The sequence below is a fragment of the Mycteria americana genome, chromosome 1, assembly GCF_035582795.1.
Source record: "Mycteria americana isolate JAX WOST 10 ecotype Jacksonville Zoo and Gardens chromosome 1, USCA_MyAme_1.0, whole genome shotgun sequence".
Classification (NCBI taxonomy): domain Eukaryota; kingdom Metazoa; phylum Chordata; class Aves; order Ciconiiformes; family Ciconiidae; genus Mycteria; species Mycteria americana.
In genome coordinates this window covers 214,427,084-214,445,010 of record NC_134365.1, presented here as the reverse complement: position 1 = coordinate 214,445,010, position 17,927 = coordinate 214,427,084, and the positions used below count along the sequence as shown (strand labels likewise).

Here is a 17,927-nt window from a genome sequence, read left to right as displayed (position 1 = left end):
TTCAGGGCTAGGGGAGCCTCCCTGGGACTCTGTGACAGAGAGAGACCCCCAGGAGGGCCGTTGGCTGGTGGCAGTGCTTCCTTAGCAGCGCGCAGCAGAAGATGCAGTGATGTAGTGGGCGGCTGTGTGTGGGTTCAGGGGTGCCCTGGTCTCCAGCTTGGCTCCCCGCTGTGTGCCCCTTGGCTCCTGTGCCCTTGGAGAGCAGCCTGGACTGCAGAGGGGAGGGAGTCTCTTGTCCCCATGGGGCTGAGGGAGGTTTTGGGGTTTGTCTCCAAGGGAGTGGGGCACAGGACAGTGCCAGGCTGTGTGGCCAACACACCAGCTTGGGTTGGATGAGACCCCCCAAACACTGGGGACTTTTGAAGCAGGAAAGGGTAGCACTGCCCAAGCATGCACCTCTCCCAGGGCAATGCACACGCTTCCCGTCACATCGAGAGAGCCACGGGCAAAGTGTGTGTGAGGAATGATCATGCATACAGCTGCCACCATGGAAGTGGGGCTCCGAGCTTCCTGTAGGCAGTCCCACTAGGAATAGGACTCTTTGCTTCTGAGCTGGCCCAGGGAGCTTCTCCCGAGGCAGCTGAGCTGAGAGCCGCGCAATATGTTAAGCAAGCAGCAATATGCAGTGCTGCTTGACTGGGATGGGCTGCAGCCATAGTCTGCCTCTCTCCTTGGAGTACTGACTGCCCAGCTTCGACTCTGTTTTATTCCCTACTGATACGCTCCCACAGAGAAAAAGTAGCGGCAAGTAAAAAACTACTTGGATTCATTTACTTTTATCATTCTGCAAGCCTGGAGGTGCATTTATATCAGCAATAATATGAACCACGGGAACTGATGGAAAAAATGAGGAAACAGTTCTCACAAAAACTTATACATCTTGTGTTTGCATGGCTGCGGGGGGCCACCTGTAATCATCAATAACAAATGAATCGTAATCAGGACTGTAAACGAGCCGTTTCACAAAGGCTTCCTTGTCTGCTGGCTCGGGGTACCAAGAAGCAAGACCATGCTTGTAGGCCCAGTCAACAATCTGCAAAAAGATAAGCGAAGTGAGCTGATGAAATAAAGCTGGTGCATTATGAAGTTGAAATCAACTACAGTTTGGCCCTGGCTGTATTTTCCCTCTTTCCCCCCTCTCCCCTCTCAAAATTGTGTCCTTTTTTGCTGTTTTCTTTTTGTGCGATTCCCTGAGTCAGCTTCATCACTTGGGTGAGGGAATGCAAGCTGCCTGCAATTACTAGCAGCTTAGAAATGCACACCCCTGCCCTGGCAAAATGGTTGGACTGTGCAATTAAAGGAGAGCAGCCATTTAACCACCTCCGCTCATGCCCCGAAGCTCCTCAGCTACCCTGTATATCTGTCGGTAACTCCTAGCAGGCCAGTGTGATTCTCAGTGGGTGTACCCTGAATGCGAATGACAAATTTGATGTATACAGGGCACCAATCCCACAACTGGACAACAAGCTCAGATCTGCAATAGCATTTAGGTACTTAGGCCTCTATCAAATACAGGAGGAGAGGTTCCAAAATAGCAATTTGGAACCTAAAATCTTTTGGCAACTTGCGTCATGTTTGAATTTGACCCTAAACCTGATTTCCTGAAGCACTGAGCACTCACAGCTCCAAGCAATAAAGAAGAACTTTGCGAGCTGTGAGGCACCCAGAATCAGGAGTATTTTTCGCATTTAGGCTTTAATGATGGGAGAAATGAATGCAGTAATTCTGGCTGGAAGGATTCCTGAGAATCATTGCTTTATGCTGTAGAAAAAGTTGAATTGAAAAAACACAAAGCAAGAATGATGCCAAGGCAATTCCTGCCCTCCCTAACACAGAAAGGGGAAATAAATGAGTACTCACTTTCACAGCAATTTTGAGAGACACCTCTCTGATGCTGTCCAAGGGGGGATAGAGTCTTCCTTCTGCAAGATTCTGCTCTGTCACCTCGGCAGCGATAGACTAGAAAGAAGAGAAAAGTAGTTTATAGAGGTGAGCTCAAGCACTTACCACATTCACTAGCATTACAGGATAGGTGGCTGAAACCTCAGCAGTGGCGGAGCTGGGACTAGTTCTCAATGGGAACTGCTGAGCTATTCGAAGTACATGTGTGTATACATTTCATTACAGACTTAAAACTGGAGCCAGAATGATGGAAGTGCTGTGGCAGGGCATCAGTTGTGGAGAATGAGTGGAACTCTGTCATGGCTCCTGCACCTTTGTAGGTGCAATGGAAGCTTGAGCTTTCCCTGAGACTGGGAGAGGCTGCAGCTTTTTGCTGAGGTGGTGCAATTTCCACTCAAGGCATTGCCACAGGCCAGGTTCTTGAAAACACCTGAAGTAGGTGCATGTGCCTCTTATAATCTTTTTAAAAACGTTAAATGCCATTTGTAAACCTCCGCTGTGATGAGGAAGATATCGTCAGAGATGTGCCGGACTCCGCAGGCAATGACTCCCAGTGCCACTCCTGGGAAAACGTAGGCATTGTTTCCTTGGCCAGGGAAGAAGGTCTGTCCGTTGGGTAGGGTCACCTTTGAGAATGGACTCCCACTTGCAAATATTCCCCGTCCCTGAGAAGAGAGAGAAAGAGGCATCCAAATTCAGAAGAGACATCTTAACATTTCTGCTGCTTGCCGTGATCTGCGCTCAGGGGACTCTGGTGACAAGTTGTGATGGTGTGCTCCCCCCCCCAAACCTGACCTTTATCTCCTGTAACCCTGCTCAAGTGATAACCACCAGTGATGGTTGTAATGGATGTGTCTGGTCGTGATGGCTGCATCTGGCTCAAAGTGGATTCGGGAGACAGATAACAACACAATAGTCAAGGGCTATTGTGTGATGCACCCACCTAACCACAGCAAAGAAACTAAAATCTGTGGTTGGCGTGCAAATATGGCTATGGGCCAGTCATCTTACCTCCATAAATAGTGAGCAGCCCAAGAGCCCTTTGAGCTCTCCTGCACAGCAGCGGGCTGCACGCCAGGATCTCCCCTTGAGTAGGGACGCCTCTCGAGGTTACTCCTCGAGGTTGAGAGATTCCTTGCCGCAACAGATCCTTGGTAAGTGACTAATAGCATGCTAAACTTTGAAATCTTAGCTAAGTGATATAAAGGATTGATTGTGTATATATAATCCTTTAGACATAAACTGTTGACCAAGTCTGGGATTGGATCAAGGATTGGATCAAGGATTGGATCAAGCTGCACCTAGACTCCTCTCTGAGAAGAGTTTCGAAAGCAAGGGGATCCTTTCTGAACTTCATGACTCAACGGGAGGGTCTCCCTGACAGTTTTGTTCTGTCCTCTATGCAGTAAATAATCAAGTGTACCTTACCATCGAATCTCGTTAAACCACTGTCGCATTTACCATTGATATCAATGAAGTATATTTTTGCTTCTCTCTTACAAATGAAGTGCATCACTCCATCCGTGACACAAGTGGACAAATCTCCAGCCAGTCAGTGAGAAACATCTCCACCAGAGCCATCTTCAGGCCCTTCTGAAGGGCCTGGTCTCCAGAGTCATGAACAGGGCCACGGACAGGGCCACTGAGCACCGTGTGGATGTTTGCACTGCCCAAGTGCAAGTGCTCTGAACTTGCTGAGAGGAGTCTCTCTTCCTCTCTATCAACCATCTATGGAGTGTGAAGAGAGACTCATGTGGGATAAGGGTCTGGGGGCTGTATGACTGATCCAGCCAGCAGCACTAAGACACAGAAACAGGAGATGGTGGGGGGAGGCAAAGGGGAGAGTGAGACAAGGCCTCCTCTCTTACCCCAAGTCAATCCACATGAAAATAATTCTTCAGTGATATTGGACCCAAGTTGGGTGATGAAACTGTTACACAAACAACTAGGGTGGCAAAACACAGGGGACAGTAACTTGGGAGGATGGGACATCTCAGACAGCTGTGAGTGAAGGAGGCAAGTGCTTTCTGTATAGGATCACAAAGTAATTCAGGCTGGCAGGGACCCTAGGGAGGTCTCTAGTGCAAACTCCTGCTCACAGCAAGGTCAGCTATGAGATCAGACCAGGTTTCTCAGGGCTTTATCCAGCCTGGTCTTGAAAACATGCAAGGACAGAGACTGCACGAGCAGTCGGGGCCCCTGTTCCACCTCCTGACTCTCCTCACAGTGTGCAAGTTTTTCTTTATGACGAGCCTGAATGTCTTTCGTTTCAACTTATGCCCACTGTCACTTGTCCGCCCACCATGCACCACTGTGGTTTCCTTGGTACAGTCATGGCCACAGTGTACCTGGAGCACCCAGCTTCCCTATGCTGAGCTCCAGTACCTCGGTGAGGCGGTAGCACTGCTCCGCTGTGCACTCCGCTTTACTTGTGGGGTTGCTCAGGGCAAACACGATGGGCCTCTCATTGAATGCTGCCATGTCCTTCAAAATCTTCTCAGTGAAAGCTCCTGCAACGGCTGCGACACCTAAAACAACAACAGCAGAGTGAGACGGTGCTTTCCGACTGTCTGACTTCAGCGCATTGGGCTGATCCCTCTTGAATGCCTGTACCGATAAATGAACTGTGGGAGGGAATGGGCTCCATCTCTGGAGATGCAAGTGGGAATGTTTCTCATATTATGGTGAGATTAAAAGCCTATCTCAAAATAAAGCCCTCTGCTACTCTGGGCAGGGTGGGAATCAGTGTTTGGGCTGGTCTGGCTGCGGTGCTCAGCATGTTGCCTCCCCAAGAACTGCCCAAGCTGCCTGTTGTCATCCTCATCCTGCTCCGCCTGCCCGGGCCGCGCTTGCTGCCGAGAGCCCCAAATCCTGCCTCCTGCGGCACCTCCCTCTGCAGCCCTGTCTGGGAGGGCTCCTGCAGCTCCAAAAGAGAGGAAGCCTGTGCCCCACAGTTGAAGGGAAAAGGATGTGGAAAACTCAACTGACAAAATGGGAGTAAAAAAAGCTCATTTTGTTTTGACTGGGAGAACAAAAGGAGGCCCTGGAAGAAAGACAGAAACTCTCCTAAGAACTGAATTGACGTGAAAAGGTCACGCTAAGGGAACTCCACCTATAATTGCTGTAGGCTTCACTTTCTGCACAACTTCTTCCAGCGTGTTCACACTGGGGTGGTCCTGGGCAAACATTTCTTTCTCATGGTTCAGGTGGCTCCTACCCTGTGAGGAAAAAGAGGAGTCAAACTTTGGTCTGTTGGCAAAAGGTGGAGACATAAGATAGTAACTCATCAGTTAATTTCATCTCTTGGCCCCCTACTTAAACCAGATTCCTCAGAGCAGCTCCTCAGCATCAGCCAGTCAGGCATTGAGATGTTGGTGTAATGTCACACGGGGCTGGCCTCTGCTCCTCTCACCCTCCAAAATACATTGATCATGTGGAGGAAAGGTCTGGCTGCCAAGGCAGAGAAGTTGTACACATAGCACAAGTCTCCTCAAGTCTGAGAAGGGACAAGGGCAGAGGCCCTGAGGACCCAGGGAGTGCAGAGTAGAGTTGGGCCAGGCTGGATCACCAAGCAGGGGCACAACGTTGCTGTTGAAAATACCTCATATGACTGACATGCAGGACTTCCAGCACTGTTTGACACCATGGCCATATGGAGTTACAATACCACTGAGACATCAGTGTATCCTACCACTTTAGAGACCCAGCTCAAAGCATTGCCTTTAGCGTAGACAGTGCTGCTGGTACACTGTTGTCACCATGAGATCTAGTCCTCTGAAAGCAGGAACAGCTCTGCTGGCACCAGCAAAACTGAAGCCCTTACTCCAGGGCTGAGCAGGGTCCAAGGTATCTGCCTGCTCTGGCCTCTCTCTAGCTTGCAGGAGGTGGCAGGGAGTAGAGCTCAGCTCTGGAGACAAATTTACCTTCACAATCAGTCCCTTGGAGTCCACCATCCAAATTTTTTTGATGGCATCCTCTCGTGAAATTCCTTCCTTTTCCATGGCCATGAGGATGAGATGAGCTATGCCCATTGCAGCCTGGAACACAGTATATAAACGCTTCATTGGGGTATCATCATCTTTGAGGGGGGGCAGATTTTAAATGAGAGATGTGTTCGGTCATCCCCCAGCACTGCACAAAGCAGGGAGGCTTTCTGCTCCATGGTTGTACAGTGCCATGGCATGGGGCTGATCTTAGCATTGTAGGTGCTGCCATAAATAAATAAAAAAAACCCCAATCGTCCAGCAGAGCAGGCTGCCCATGAGGCTGGAGCAGTGGAGGTGGTACCTTGACAGGCAGAGGCTGTCTACACCATTTAAACCAGCTGCTGCAGGGAAGGAAAAGGGGCAGACACTGAACAAACGTTGGTGACGATGCCAGTACAGAGGAACTCAAAGCAGAGTCGGATTGCTGCATCTGAAGTACTACCAAGAGGAAAGTCTTGTCCTGCCACAGGACATCCCTGCCACAGGAAACAGCCCTGGACATGCTGTGTGTGTTAGTGGTCCTACAGCTGTGCCCAGCCCTCCTGCCCAGATGGGGACTAACAAGGCGGGATGGTCTCTGTGCCACAGCACAGACATGTCTGTCAGGAAGGGTGGAGAAAGAGAAGAAGCAATCTTTGCTTCACAGAGGGATAGACAAACAGCAAGTAACAGACCTTGCCCAAAGTCCCACAGGTGGGCGAGAGCTGAGCCAGGACCTGGACCAACACCTTTAGTCCACAGTCCAGGCTTTAGAAACTTTTTCTTCCCCCTCTCTCTTTGAGCAAGGCACCTTACAGACTACCTGACTTCTGCCATGGGGGCAATATGACTGACTCCAAAAAGTGAGGTTATGTTCTTACGGTTCTTTGAGTCCTTTTGACTCTTGCTAAAGCAGCTCTGGTTTACTCTAAATACCAACCCTGAGGACTCAAACCAGCCTCCTTAATGTTCCTGCAGCACCCTACCTCATAAGGGACTTCCCTCAAGGTACTTAAAGCCCCACTGACACATGGGCAGCCTCGTAGCATCCAGGAAGTCTGCCCAGGACTCACGGGCCAAGAGGTCACTGAAAGACTGTTGACAACTTCTATGCAGCAGCAAGATCCACCTGTGGGGCCCACTCCTGCCCAGTGGCAAGGAACCTGCTTCTGTGCTTTGTTTTCATGAAACCAAGCCTTGCAGGAAGTTTCATGGTTGACTTTTCTCTCTCTAAATTTGAATTTAGATCATATTTGGGAACAAACTCAAGAACATTCCTACCTCTCCAGCTCCCTGGAAAACAAACTTATGGTCAGAGAGCTTGTTCTTTGTGATCCTTAAGGCCGCAAAGATGCCAGCGACTGCAACAGACGCAGTGCCTGAAAAGAGAGAAACACCATGAGATGGTCATCCTGGCAAAAGGATTGTCTACCCTACTGATATGGCGTTAGAAACCTTGTGGTAGGGACCATTCTCTTAGATCCTGTCACTAAAGGATCAGAATGCCTTCCCTACTCTGAAATATTAATCGTCAGAAGATCCCTGCAAGGCAGGAGAACACCTATTTCCCTCTATATAGACTCAAAGGGCCACTGAGTCCCAGAATGCCAGAAGAAGTTAAAACGTAACTCCCAAGTGTTTAAGATGCATGTGACTTGTCTAAGGTCACATAAGACATCTGTAGCAGAGCAGTGGTCTGAACTTGGGCACCTTTGTCACAAAATCCTCTGTGGTCATGGAATTACCATCCTCTTCCTCCCCATTTACCTTCACAGCCCAGCACCACCTTCTTTTTTTTTACTTCCCTGATACTCTGATACCCTGACTCAGAACCATCATGCCTCACTGCCAAGCATTAAGGAGTCATTGAGAACATGAGTTGGTCCCGGATTAGTGAGAAAGAATCCAGTATATGGAGAGTAGAGTCCTGCTGTTACAGCCACCGTGATATTTCTTTCCATCCATCAAGGGAGGCAGATGCCTAGACTGAATAAACCTGCCTTCACCCCGCATCAATCACATATAGTATTACCTAATGTCCTATCCCAGGTGAAAGAACATGGTGGGAAGAAACCAAGTAAGGCACAGACTAATGAGGATTCAGGCAGTGGTGGTATCTCAGGTCACCTGGGCAAGCTGTTAAACACTTAACAAGTGTTAAAGGTGAGCTAGGAATCGAGGAGGCAGTTTTATCATAGAATATATGAAGTTGGAAGGGACCCAATAAGGATCATTGAGTCCATTAGTTTTATTCCGCAGCCTTTTAAAGGATGCCAGTTTTAATGTGCCCACAGCTCTGATGCTGTCCCCAGCTCTAATGCTGGTTTCTCCATTCTCATCTTCAGAAGCTTTGTGAGAAATCAGGGAGTCCACAAGTAACAAGTCTTGTGTGGGTGGTCATGGGTGGGGTGGACAACGAACGCTTTTAGGCTAATAAACCTGATTTCACCAAATTTCCAGCATCTCCTATTTTTCTGCCTATTTAATCAGCCAGTGCATCAGGGTTTCAATCAGTCAGTGCTTCAGTGAGAACCCCTTGCAGGGTCCTTAGGGCCTGGGGTGCTGCCACGCACCAGCAAACAGCCCAGCTGGGAAACGAGAACAGCTCACGAGCAGTGAAATGAGCATGACCATGAGCAGTGAAACCAGCAGAGGGTGCTGCCTCATCTGTCAAGGACAGAGAAAATAAATTCAGCTTTACCTGCTCCTTTTCTTTAGCGCAAAAGCCACAGCTAAACTAGAAATCTACTGGTATATCATAGCATCAGTGAATGATTTACTCTCTCATTATTTCCACGCAAGCAGAAAACCTAGCGGGAGCACAGCTACTCTGGCAGAGAAGTAACTCTTATTGACATGGCTTATTTTGCTTAGGGAACCTATATAAGCTACTCTGACAAAGAAAATCTTTATTGGCCAGACCAGAAGTGTTTATCAGTACCATTAGCTCACTGACATTTTGCTTTTATAACTCAGGTGAGTTATAGTTCTCAAAAAATTAATAATCAGTGCCACTAAGAGTGATTCTGGTTTAGCAGAGGTGGCAGTGGCCACATTCCTGCAGCAAACATTAGTGCCGTGGTGTCCATGCACAGGCACACCGGTACAGAATGGCAGCAACACCATTTCTTACTCATGAGGGCATTGCAAGCATCCGTGTCTTAAACACAAAGTGGACTAGACTAACAGTTGATGGCTTCTTAAGCTTCTTTCTTGCAAAGAATCACTTGAGACATTAGCTTCAGCACCAAGGATGAATTCCCTTTATTAGCCCAGAAAACAGTTTGGACCAGTTTATTTCCAGATCCAGACCAGCTGAATTCAGTCAGTTTAAAAGGGAGTTGATGGGGAGGGAACCAGCCACTGAGTGCTCTGCTGCTTCAGTATTAACATGTCAACTCAGAAAACTGAAGGATGTATATGAAGGATTTCCTCTTGCTTCTCCTGCACAAAATCTCTGCCTTTTTAAGCTGTATTTAGGGTAATGTATGTACCTGGCAAAATACCATGCCTTCGGACTAGAAAAATTACAGAGGAAGATAATGAACATCCAAGGAATTTAAGGGAACACCAGATAATTGCCTAGGTTTTAGATTTTGCTTTTTATGGGTGTCATATAGCTAGCCCATGCTCATTCTCTGTATTTCGGTGAGTCTATAATCAGCAGGACTGCTTGGCTTGCTGCCATGCCAGATGCTAAGGATGGGACTCCTCTAAACAAACATGTACGATCCTGCGCATGCTAAAGCAGACACCTGGACTGGGTCAAATGAAATGCACCCTAAAAGTGTCACTACCACCACAGTTTTTTAAGAGAGACAAGATAACTGGAATACCTGTAGACACTTCTAGTGCAGACATCTAAAGGTTGGAGGAAGGGATCCCACCCTGGCAGTCTGAACTGCAAAGAAGTGGGGAGAGTCCAGAGTCCCACAGTTGTCAGCGATGCCACGCTTATGACATACAGTAGAATATGAATGCCTACGCCGACGCTCACACATGCTCACACACTATCTCCCAGGCTTACTTTGCACAGAAATCCCCAAATCCCCGCGTAGGTGGGAGTGGGGAACGGATCAGAGGAAAAAATCCCGAAGTGGAACAGTTACAGTGTGACAGTTTGTCAGGTCACAGCATTAGCAGCAATAGATGCCTGGGAAGTATTTAAAAGAAAGAAATGTAACTGGACAAGTATCTTGTTTCTCTTGGTCCTGACCCAGGCAAAATTGCTTTGTAACTTATGATTGTCAAGAAGTCTGATGGGACAAATGCTGGCATCTGCAAAACCATTTAAATGGAAAATGCTCGTGGGGCATTCAGCAGAGGGACTCGAGGTCTTTTTAAAGATGTTACCATCAAGAATTTGAGAAGTGGGGCAAATGGAAAGAAAGGGTGCATGGATTCAGTCTGTAGAGCAGCGTGCATTTTGCAGAGCGGAGACCTGTGGGACTGGGTGTGCCGTTACTCATCCCCCTGCACTCGCACTGCAGCTCTGGCTAACAGCAGGACTCTGTTCAGCTCTGCCATTCCTAATCCTCCTCCTCTCTCTCCAATGTGTTTCTAATCCCTCCATGTCTCCCAAACTGCATCTCACCCCCGTTACTCAAGTAACAAAGTTACTGTACCTTGGCCTCAGCTCAATATTTTTCTTTGATAATTACAGTTTCTGAGCATGGAACAATAGAGCATCTCTATGGAGGAGAGTTCACTGCTGGTTCATGTAAGGAACTGGCTAATCATTGTGCTTCAATTCTGAAAAGACCACAAAATGAGATGGCAGGGCGGGGGGAACCCCTCACCATGAGTTGTGGCAAGAAAAAAACAACCATGCTTCAACACGTTGGTCTATCTATCTGTTTTCCAACGAGGCTGAATGCTGCTACTGCAGATAACTACTTCCTTAAGTAATTAGCAAGACCCAGCTTGGCTGGTCTGTATCTGAGGTGAGACATGGAGGCGCACAGAGAGAAGAAAGGAAAATGCTCACAAATCATCCCGTCTGTCCGAGACTCAAAGTGAATGTTCAACATAATATCACCAAATAGCAAGCAGACCTCAGGAGCCTCTCTGGGGAGTCCACAGCAACAGGACCAGCAAAGAAGAGAGGCATTTAAAACTAAGGTACACTCAGGAAAATGGCCATCCTGTAGGAATTAATTTCTGACACTCAGGCACATTCAGAATATTGTAAAACATTAAGGAAAACCCCTTTGAGGTTGATGTTCCATTTGCACTAATGTAAGTAAGAACAAGCCCCAGAAGAGGGAGCTGGAGCTACACTGGACCAAAACTCGGGGGAAAGGATCTGCTCCGCAGCATCAAGACACTGCACAGATGGAAAAGGCTGCAGCCCAGAGGCACCTATGCCCGGGGACCTTATCCTTCCTTCAGAGAGGGGAGAGCGGACAGAGGGGCGAGCGGCTTCGCACATGGAGTTACGGGCAGCGCTGGCATGAGTGCCACAGGGAAAGTGCTGCCCAGCACCAATGTCAAGGCTGTACCAGTGTGACAGCACCCAGTGGCTAAGCAGGGGACACGGTGGGAAGCGGGGACGTTGTGGATGCTTGGGGCCAAAGCCCCCCATGCTGAGGGCTGGCACTGCTCTGACACCTGGCCCGGCGCTGGCTGGGTGGAGCAGAGCATCACCACCATGCCGAATCCTTCTGATAGCAGCAGCGATGGGAGCACGCAGCCACGCCACTGCCCGCTTCTTCATACAACACCCCTGTGGGTGATTCCCCCTTCTCCACAGCACACTGGTGGAAGATATGGCCAAATTCAGCCTGATCTTTTATTTTTTACCCTTGCCCCTCCTGCTTATGCTTCACCCCATTAAAACCATGCCAAGATGAGGGCCCAGGGAACGGCAAACACCAGTTTAACAGCTCCAGCAAAGGGAAGCCAAGAAAATATATCTAAATTTATGGATGCAGAGGAAGCATAGGGATTTTCCAAATCCTGGTTCACATTAACTCCCTGCAGCAGTTCTGCCTGTTACTGGAAAGCAGAGTGGAGCTTGTCCAGATCCACTCCAAATACATAATCAAAAGTCAAACACAACAAAGCTGAAGCAAAAAGCTGCTGAATTGTTTGCAGCTCGAGGTCTTCACCTCCATGGCTGCGGGCTAGTGTTAGCCTTCCCCCAAAGGGCCTCTGTAAGACATTAAGAAAATAAACCTAGAAATGGTGTGGAGCAAGTCAACAAGAACAGCAGTAAAACACAAAGCATCGATGCTCAGAGAAGGAACTCAGTTTCTCCATTAACAGATTTAGGGACACTGGTGACCCAGAAGAGGCAGTGGTATGGTGAAGAGCTGTCTGACAATGGAGATGCAGAGCTCATCTTAAAGCAGATGCCTAACGTAGGTCATCTCTAGGTGCCCATTCCTAATCCTTCCACTGTAAAGTGCTTGAACTATGCAGTGCAGTGCCTTAAAAATACGTTGCAGCGCTGGCCTGCAGCACTGCCCTCACTCCTGCCTGTGCAGCGTGCCAGCCAGCACACAGGCTGTGCCAACAGGCAGACCGGACCCCCTCGTCCACAAAGGCAGAGGCTACTGGGCAGCTGCCAGCACTTCACAAGAAAGCATCCCCATCCCCACTGCAGCAGTGGAGACCCTGTGGATGCTTTTTATACCAGCGAGCTAAACCACTTCAGAGCACAGCCCTGTTCTCCTGTTCATTTTGCCTCCTTAGCCTGGTCTTCACTTAAAGATCACAGACAGCTTAATACTGAGGTGATGTATGCTGTTCTTTACTGCAAAGCAGGAGTTTGCAGTGGCATCCAGAGAAACAGCGAACAAGAAAAGCAGGAGAGGAAAGGGGACCTAATGTTACAATCCCCCAAATGACAGAAGATACAGGCCAGATCTTTAGGGCCCTGCACCACTAAGCCCAAGACACCGAGGCCCATTTACACCCAGGAGTCCATACTGTTCTGACCTGGCTTGTTTAGCAGCCAATGTGTGATTTAGACACAAGTCTGGCCCTTAAATAGTTAATGTAGTAGCATCAAGGAAAAATGCAGGAGCCTCTTCTGCTGCAGAGCACAGCATGTACGAGAGTGCCTGGTAATGGTAAACCACTGCAGGACTGAGAACATCTCCACATCTATCTTCAGGCCGGGTAAATCCCCACAGGGAAAGCGTGCTGCTCAGGAGCTGCCTGGCAGGACATAGCCTGCTTTGTTCTGCAGCAGGGTATCGTCCAGCGGTCCCTTCCTATTGTGCTTCCCCCCCTCCTTAGTTTCCTGTGATAATTACTGATGCATTTTCCACACCAGCTGAAACAACAAAGTAAGATACTGTACCATTTTAATCTGCTGAAATTAGTTAATGCCGAGCCAAAAACTAGCTTTGCCTGCTTCACACAGCACATGGAAACGTGCCTACAAATCAGGCCATGTTTGCACATGATTGATTTCTAACTTGCCCAAATCTTTGAAGCTGCTGAGATTTGCAGCACTGGAGTCAGCCTGTTCCCAACCTCAGCTGAGGTCTGGGAGCAGTGTTCCTCCAGGCTGAGACACTGCTTCCTGAAGTGTCCTGGAAAGGTTATGGAAAGGTTATCTGCTAGGATAATGAGAAAAAGTGGTTGGTGGGTCAAGAGATATTTTGAGGCTCATCAGCAGTCATACATCCAGCAACAAAGGGGAATCATTGCTCTAACCAGTGGGAAAAGACCCAGAGAGGTTCTGTGAAAGTAATGACCCCTGTGCGTTGCTTGTAGACTACTTTAGTTGTAGAGGGACTATGAAAATACAAAAGGCTGGGTGTTTTTAAAGTGGCTAGTGATCTGGGGTTTCCCATCTTGAAGTGCCTTGAAGAAGTCTCATTGGATGGTGTAGGTGTTCAGCCTATTTTAGAAATCCTATCTGTTCACAGTGTCTCAAACTGGATACGGATATATCTGAAACACTCAGATTGGTGGTTCTTTGAGGAGCTATCAATGTTACACTTACATCAGGTCTAGTTTTAAAAGACTGCTGAAGATGCCCAGAGTCAGCAGATAGTAGGCTTTATGCTTCTGTGCACTACTCTTTCTGTCCTACCCATATGCGTGAAAGGCTTTTGAATGACATGATCAGATATAATTAATTAAATAACCCATTAGAGATTTCTTCATTTTTCTGCAACTCTGACTAAACTTGCAGAACAACTTCTGCTGTTCAGTACCGAGTAAGCAATCTAAGCCTGAAGAAATCATGTTTGATATGTGAATATGGAGGGTAACACACTGATCAATGAGGAGAATGAACTTTTCATAGAACAAATAAGATTGGAAGAGATGCCTGGAGGTCACCTAGCCCAGTATCTGCTTCAAGCAGGGCTATCTTCCAAATTAGATTAGGTTGCTTAGGGCCTTCTCAAAGGATAAAAGTCCCAAAGTCTCTCTGCACAACTTGTCCCAGTGTTCAACCACTCTCATGGTGAATAATGTTTTTGTTATGTCTGATCAGAGAACTGAATAATGACACTGAATTCAGTTCAGCAAGCCAAGTAGTCCATCTCAATTCACAGGTTGATGGGTCTGATCCCATTTCTGCTTAGCCCAGGCACAAACTCCTGCTGATTCTTGTGGGTATTCAGTGCACATCTTTGAAGGCTGTGTTGGAATTAGACAGGCTTTTTACCACAAAGACAGTGAGGCATTGCACACAGAGCCCTAGTTCCATGTTGAGAACCTTAGGTGTGCAAATTTACAGGGTTTCTATGGACTCTTGCCTATTTAGCAGGGATTATTCAACAGACGAAGTCCATGAGACCTGATGAGATGCATCTCAGGATGCTAAGGTACATGGCCAATGGCATTAAAAAGCCATTCTTTAAAAGGTTTTGGTAATCAGGGAGATTCCCAATGCCTGAAAAAAGACAAATGTCACACCCATCTACAAGAAGATGACCCCACCTGGAGTACTGCATCCAGCTCTGGGGCCCCCAACATAAGAAGGACATGGACCTGTTGGAGAGGGTCCAGAGGAGGGCCACGAAGATGGTCAGAGGGCTGGAGCACCTCTCCTATGAAGACAGGCTGAGAGAGTTCAGGTTGTTACACCTGGAGAAGAGAAGGCTCCGGGGAGACCTTATAGCAGCCTTCCAGTACCTGAAGGGGGCCTACAAGAAAGCTGGAGAGGGACTTTTTACAAGGGCATGTAGTGATAGGACAAGGGGTCATGGCTTTAAACTGAAAGAGGGTAGATTTAGATTAGCTATAAGGAAGAAATTCTTCACCATGAGGGTGGTGAGGCACTGGAACAGGTTGCCCAGAGAAGTTGTGGATGCCACATCCCTAGAAGTGTTCAAGGCCGGGCTGGATGGGGCTCTGAGCAACCTGGTCTAGTGGAAGGTGTCCCTGCCCATGGCAGGGGTTGATCTTTAAGGTCCCTTCCAACCCAAACCATTCTATGATTCTATGAAGAATTGCCAGAAGAAGGATCCAGGGAATTTTAGCTCAGTCAACCTAACCTCAGTACCTGGGGATTACAAAGCAAATCTTCCTGGAAGGCATGTCTACAAACATGGAGGTGATTGAGAACAGCATGGATTTCCCAAGGCAAATCATGCCAGACTAACCTAGCTGCCTTCTATGATGAGACAACTGGCTATGTGGACAAGGAAAGGGGAGTGGGTGTTGCTTTCTTGGACCTGCCTGAGGCCTTTGAAACAATCTCCCAAAGCATCCTTGTAGCCAAACTGGAGAGATACAGACTGAACAAGTGGACTATCAGGTGGGTGAAAAAGTGTCTGGGCTGCTGGGCTCAAAGGCTTGTGGTCAGTGGTACAAAGAGGCCAGTACTATTTACTTTCTATTAGCAATCTGGATGATAAGACAGAGTACATGCCCAGCAAGTTCATGGATGATTACAAATTGGGGATAGTGATCAATGACTGTCACTCACAGGGATCTCAGCAGGCTGGAGAAATGGGCTCAGGGAAACCTCATGAAGGTCAGCAAAGGCAAATGCAAAGTCCTGCACCTGGGAAGAAGGAATAACCTCATGCAACAGCACATGGTAGGAGCTGATGGCTGAAAAGCAGCTTTGCAGAAGAGGACTTGGAGGTAATGGTGGACAAGTTGAAGATGAGCCAGCAATGCACCCTTGTGGCACAGAAGGCCAACAGCCTGCTAGACTGTGTCAAGAGAAATCTAGGCAGCAGGTCAAAGAAAGTGATCATTTCTTTCTATTTCAGCACTTTTGAGGTCATATCTAGACTAGCTTCTCCAGTTTGGGGCTCTCAGCACAAGGAATATATTGACAAACTGGAGCAAGTCCAGAGGAGTGCCATCAACATGACCAGGGTGTACAAGGAGGACTGAAGAACCCGGGTTTGATTAGGTTGAAGGCTAAGAGGGCATCTAATTTCTGTCTACAACTACTTACTGAGTGTTTGTAAAGGAGCCAGATTCTTCTCAGAGGTACACAGCAAAAGGATGAGGGGAAATGAACGCAAGTTGCATCTGGGGAAATTAGATATTAGGGGAAAAAAAAAGCACAAGGAAAATGAAAAAAATTTGGAACAGGTAGCACAAAGAGGTTGTGAATATCCATCCTTGTAGATATTGAAAAATATTTGGCTGGACAAGGCTCTGAGGAACCTGATCTAATGTCAAAATTGGATCTAACTTTGAAATCACCTTTTAACTGAGTGAGGGGTTGGACTGGGTGATGTCCAGAGGTCCCTTCCAAACTAACCTCTTCAATGATTTTATATATTTTCTTGTATGAAGAACAAAGCCAGAGATTCACGAAGCCTGTCTCGGGGATTCACAAGACTTGATGCTTTTGTAAGACTTTTCAGTTGTCCGCTTTCTGTTTATGCACAATTAAGTGGAGCAAAGTTACAGTAGGAAGAGAAAGAGAAGGATCTAAAGCATTCTCATGTCCCTCTAATTTCTTATGTGCTTCATTGCCTGCCCTGGTACTTTACTGGGAAGAAGGAAGAAGTGACAATCAATTCTCTCCCACAGAGCTGAAATTGAAGCTGTTGCCCCTTGCATGAACCCAGACAGAGCTGGGAAAGGACTGATGTCATCACCCCCATAGAGGAAGGAGAAGCACTCCCTTAATGGGGAGCTCCCACGCGCGGGCACTGTGAGCCAGCTCCTGCTAGCTGCCAGGCTAATGGCTTTCAGAATAAGAGCAATCACCTTGTCCTGGTCTGTGGTACCTGGCAGGCGTCCCACTCAGCATCAGCAGGCTGGCTCGAACTGGAAGGGGTCTGAGTCATTTTAATTCTGTGGGGTTAGGATGGATTTGGCAATATGGTAATTTGTGTAACAAAAAAAAGTAGGCGTTAATATTTTAAACTACTTTCGGGGGCAGGAAGAGGAAGGCCTAATGGAGATTAAGTGGAACAATTTATACTTTCTTCCCACACCTCATCTGTGTGTATGTGTGTGTGTGTAGGCATACTGCATTCAGAGTCCCACTAACCAATGGGCAATGAGTTTAAATTAGTATAGCTCAGGTCTGATCTAACTTGCACTGTTTGTGCCTAAGATGTGTTTTTAAATCAATATACTTAAAACAACAGTGGCTTCGAAGGTGGGGTAATTCTGGCTTCAGGAGGTCTGTTCCTGCCTGACTTGAGTAAAATGAATCAGGCCTGCTTAAACAAGGCTTTGTATAATTCTCATTAATCATTTAAAACACAATTTGCATTGAACTCTCCCACTGTTTTAAGTAGGTGAGTCATGAAACACCAGCATGTTAGAAAAGAGAGAGCCTGAGGCAAAACCAAAGAACAGAAAGGTGTAAGTGAGAAAATGGCACTTCCTACCTTTCTCATATCGTCTGGGGATACAGAGGGGTATATTAGGGTGGGTAAGTCAGACTACTTATCCCAGCTTCAACTCCATTCACCTCTGACATGACTCCAAGACAGAGTTAACTGAGCAGATCCAAGTTACTTCAGCTTCCCAAAGGTCCTTAAAACTCATTCCTGACTACAACCCTGGCTTGTAATCCCCTTTTCTTTCTGACAGCTACATAAAAAAGCCTGAAACAGTGGCTTGCTTCCCTTGACTTATCGCTTGTCTGTGCAAAAGATCAGCAGGATT

At 47.5% G+C, this 17,927-nt stretch overlaps 1 protein-coding gene across 3 annotated transcripts in view; it reads right to left on the bottom strand.

Moving 5' to 3' along the window:
• Positions 1 to 749: 749 nt before the first annotated feature.
• ME3 (malic enzyme 3) overlaps positions 750 to 17,927 on the bottom strand; it is a 135,573-nt gene continuing 118,395 nt past the window's right edge. For all 3 annotated transcript variants that reach the window (XM_075491154.1, XM_075491153.1, XM_075491155.1), the window contains 7 exons: positions 7,149 to 7,246; positions 5,826 to 5,939; positions 5,015 to 5,120; positions 4,288 to 4,430; positions 2,394 to 2,567; positions 1,861 to 1,959; positions 750 to 1,033 (listed from right to left, as the gene is read on the bottom strand). In XM_075491154.1, the coding sequence (XP_075347269.1) occupies positions 872 to 1,033; positions 1,861 to 1,959; positions 2,394 to 2,567; positions 4,288 to 4,430; positions 5,015 to 5,120; positions 5,826 to 5,939; positions 7,149 to 7,246 (896 nt within the window). In that variant the 3' untranslated portion in view covers positions 750 to 871. The remainder of the gene's footprint in view (positions 1,034 to 1,860; positions 1,960 to 2,393; positions 2,568 to 4,287; positions 4,431 to 5,014; positions 5,121 to 5,825; positions 5,940 to 7,148; positions 7,247 to 17,927) is intronic.